The 3985-nt window shown below is 36.3% G+C and overlaps 1 protein-coding gene across 1 annotated transcript in view; it reads right to left on the bottom strand.

The window, feature by feature from the left end:
* The window catches only part of LOC107629992 (fasciclin-like arabinogalactan protein 15), a 3779-nt gene extending 2092 nt beyond the window's left edge, over positions 1–1687 (bottom strand). Inside the window, exon 1 of the mRNA XM_016332977.2 lies at positions 155–1687. Coding sequence (XP_016188463.1) covers positions 155–1490 — 1336 coding nt within the window. The 5' untranslated portion in view covers positions 1491–1687. The remainder of the gene's footprint in view (positions 1–154) is intronic.

Raw genomic sequence — 3985 nt, forward strand, 5'->3', positions numbered from 1 at the left:
TGATAAGCAAAGAACTTATAATCATAAATAGTTACTCAGCTTAATTTAATCTACACTATCACCTAGAAATTAAGTCCTAAAATGTTATTATCACCCATTGAAGTGAACCATAACAAACTAAAATAATTGAAAGAAAAAAGGAAAGAAAACTGACCTCTCCTCTGCTTCTTGACCGTTACCTTCCCGGGCTGACCCGTTTTCGCGACCCGCCTAAAAACCTGATTCTCCTTCTCAGCCTTCTCCTCCGCCGTCTCCGGCGGAAACATCACGGCATCAATCCCCTGAACGGAGATCCTCCCGTCCGTATAGATATCAGGATCAAACAAAAATGCAACGCCATCGCCACGGCCAAACCTGACAGAACCATCCCCTTCCTCCGCCACAACCTTATGCGGAACCCTAAGCGTATCGTAGCGAACCTTCCCGAACCTTCTAACGGCATTGTACATCGATTCCTCCGTTTGGTACTCAGGGATCAAATGGTAATACATAATCTGCTCCGGTGCACCTGGTTCACTCAACTGTTCCGTAGTCAATTTCGCCATCGCTTCGTCGTTTGGCGCCAAAACCGTTAGAACGTAACCTTCTGAGACCAAACGACCCATTTCGGTTGCTAGAGAAGTTAGGTTTACCAATATGTCTGCCATTTCGTTGTAGCCGCCGTACTGGATTAGGGTTTGGATGAAATCTTTCACCTGTGCTTCGCCGTCGAAGTGGTGGTGTTTTCCTCCGGGTCCTGGTGCAGGCGCCGGAGCAATTGCCGGACCTGGTGCCATTGCGTCGTAGATCGGGAGTGCCGGTGAGGAACCTGGTTTTGACGGTGGTGCTGGTTTTTTCAGGCGGTGAGTTCGGGGATCGACCTCCGGTGCTCCTTCTGGTTTCACGGCGCCGATCGAGCGCAGGCTCCGGCGGTTGCTGAAGTCTGATTGGACGGAGCGTGGAATCAGGAGCGAGTCGATTCCGTGGATCACTCCGTCGGGTCGGGTTAGAGTTTCCGGGTGGGTGACCCGTGCGCCGTCGACGGTGAATTCAACGGTGGAATTGGCGCTGATTTGGATGTGGTGGTTGTCGGCGGCGAGGGTTTTGTGTCGGGTCGACCCGGGTTTGCGTTCGGAATTGATTCGGGTTGGGACGATGTGTGACATGATGAGTGTCTGAAGAGATTTGAGGTTTCTGGGTTCCAAGAGGAAGCGCTTGAATTCGGGGTCAAGGTTTCGCTCCAAAGCTTCGTTCTTTGGGGCAAAAATGGTGATGTTGTGGTTTGCCACGGTTTCTTCGAGTGTCGGCAAAAGCATGGCTTTTTCAATCAATTCTGCCAGTTCTGTATAATGTGAGTCCAGTAGTGCCACCAAGATGGAGTTTGAATTGATCTGAGCCGTTGGTGAGGAAGAAGAAGATGATGATGGCGATGGTGATGAAAATGTAGTTGGGGTATTGGAGAAGAAGAAAATGAGGATGATGAAGAAGGTGCCATGGATGTAACAATCCATGGCGAATGCAAGAAAAAATCTTCTGAGACGAGACCAGTTTTTGGGTTTTGTGCTAATAATGCTGTGTTGTGTGTACCAGGTACATTGCTTGGTTGCTTTTCTGTGAAATGTTGGTTTTTGGGGTCTTATGTTTTCTAGTTTTGGTGGGTGAGTGCTATAAAAATGTATGGTTACATGTATGTTATGGGGTTGCTGTTAGTGTTAATGAGAGTGAGTGCGAAAAGGAGATTAAGGCATTAAGGTGGTGTTGTTTTTGTGTGATTAATTTGGTGTTGAATTTAGAAGGTGATTAAGTAACTTGATTAGTCAACTAATGATGATGTTGTTGTCTTGTTGATAGGTTTTACTTGTATTGTAGGAGAAGTGGGTAAATCAATGGAGGTGTCGGTTGCACTGTTGAGAATTTGCCACGTGGCGGGTCATGATTGAACAGGGAGGGAGGGCTCGTGTGAAGAAAGAAAGAAGTGGAAAGGTGGGGTCCAGTACCCAACTGCTACCTGGCTTCAGCTGCTACTTACAGGTTGTGAGTAAAATGGAGGTATAAATAAACCAACTTTCATTACCTAATAATGCCATCACTACTATTAATCTTATTGTTTTCTACTAATTCGTCATAGGGATATTGTTCCACTCAATAAAATTATTAATAATTATTTTACAAAAAATTTAAAGATTAAAATTATTTGATATTTTTGTATTTAATATAATCAAAAGATGGCCTATTTTAAAAAATTATATTTATATTAAAAGAAAATATTTTAATTTAGATTTCAAAGCATTATTATTGACCTTGTTTGTTTTTAGGAAAAAGAGTGTATTAATATGCTAGTGTCATCGTTCACATACATAAAACTAAGCTAATAATAATAAAGGTTGACATATAATAAAAATAAAATGGATGGAGACTGTTATGTTTAACAAAAAAAAACGTTGAAGATTGACATGTGTATTAATTTTTTTTTAAGGCTAAAATGTTTATTTTTAAAATTTTTAGATACTAATTTGGATAATTACTCTGTCAGAATTAAATATTGAGAATTAATCTGTGTATTAATTTTTTTTTTACTAAAACATCTACTTTTAAAATTTTTGAGTATTAATTTGGATAATTATTCAATAATTAATAAATATTGTATTTTTTTAAATGACAAAAAATTTTTGTATTAAACAAATAGCATTTTTATGGATTCAAATTTTTATAGTGACATTTGAATAAATATTTAAAAAGATACAAAAAAAATTAAAACAAAATTCAATCTCTAGCTTTTACATTTTGTTTTTTAAAAGAATTTGGTCATTCACAATAACTTTATTTTTTTAAATTCACCGGACATCAAATTTACCATATTTTAAGAATGAAAAATCTTTTTTTTTTTAATAATGATTGTAAAAAATTACATTAAAATAAGATATCTAAATATTTTTTAGAATATATATACCATTTGTACCCATAAAAAATGACTTTTGCAAGCAAAATTATCCAAACCCTAAAAAATTAAATAAAATTCCTAAACTACCCTTCTCTCTACCACTACTACCGTGGTCTTCTCCCTCCCCCCTCTCTCTCTCTCTCTCAATGTTTTGTCTTTCTCCCTTGATATATAATATATTTTTTTTTCAGTTTGTTGACTGTGTCTTGTGATTCTTGTGCGTTTTGTTTCCAGCTTCTGTGCACGTTAAAGGTCACTTTTATTAAAGCCATTTGACACTCATTCTTTAGGGTAAACTTCCTTTATTTCCAACTAGTTGATCTTCATAACAGAATGTTAAAAAATGAGGATTGGTTGTGAACTACAAGATTAATATTCTAAACAGGGTTATCAAAATACAATTTTCTTCTCGAAATTTATTTAATTTGATAGATCATAATGTGACAACATACTTATTCATTTTTATAAAATAAAATAAAATAAAATGAACTATATTATTATATATTTCATCGCTCTGGAATTCTGCTAACTCTTCTTTAATAGTGTGTTATTACTTATTAGCATATTGCTCTAATAATATATATTACATATGAATCTTTTCACATTAATATGTGCATTTAATATAGATCGGATATGAGGTCCATACCATAGAATAGACACCGAAGCAAATAAAAATAAGATACCATATAGACTTATGAATTACGAGTGGTGGTTCCCACTTGACCTTGGGTTCTTATTTTGATGGGGTATAAGCTGAGCTGTTCTTGTCATACAGAGTGTGTAAGTACCTCACCAAGAATCAAGAAACCACCCCAAACAGCATTAAGAATAAATAATTAAGAAATAAAATGGAAATAACTTCTAGAAAACTACCTTATTTGACTTCAAGAGCGGCAGGGTTTTGTTAAGTATACATAAGTTAGGAAGAATTTTAAGGAAAATAGATTCTTTTTAATTTTTTTAATATTTGAGAGAATAAAATGTGATTTCTCACTTCTAATTTTATAAGTGGGACTAAAAATAAAGAAAAAAGAGAGAGCAATGAAAGGTGATATTAAATACTGA

This window comes from Arachis ipaensis, chromosome B03, assembly GCF_000816755.2.
Source record: "Arachis ipaensis cultivar K30076 chromosome B03, Araip1.1, whole genome shotgun sequence".
Taxonomy (NCBI): domain Eukaryota; kingdom Viridiplantae; phylum Streptophyta; class Magnoliopsida; order Fabales; family Fabaceae; genus Arachis; species Arachis ipaensis.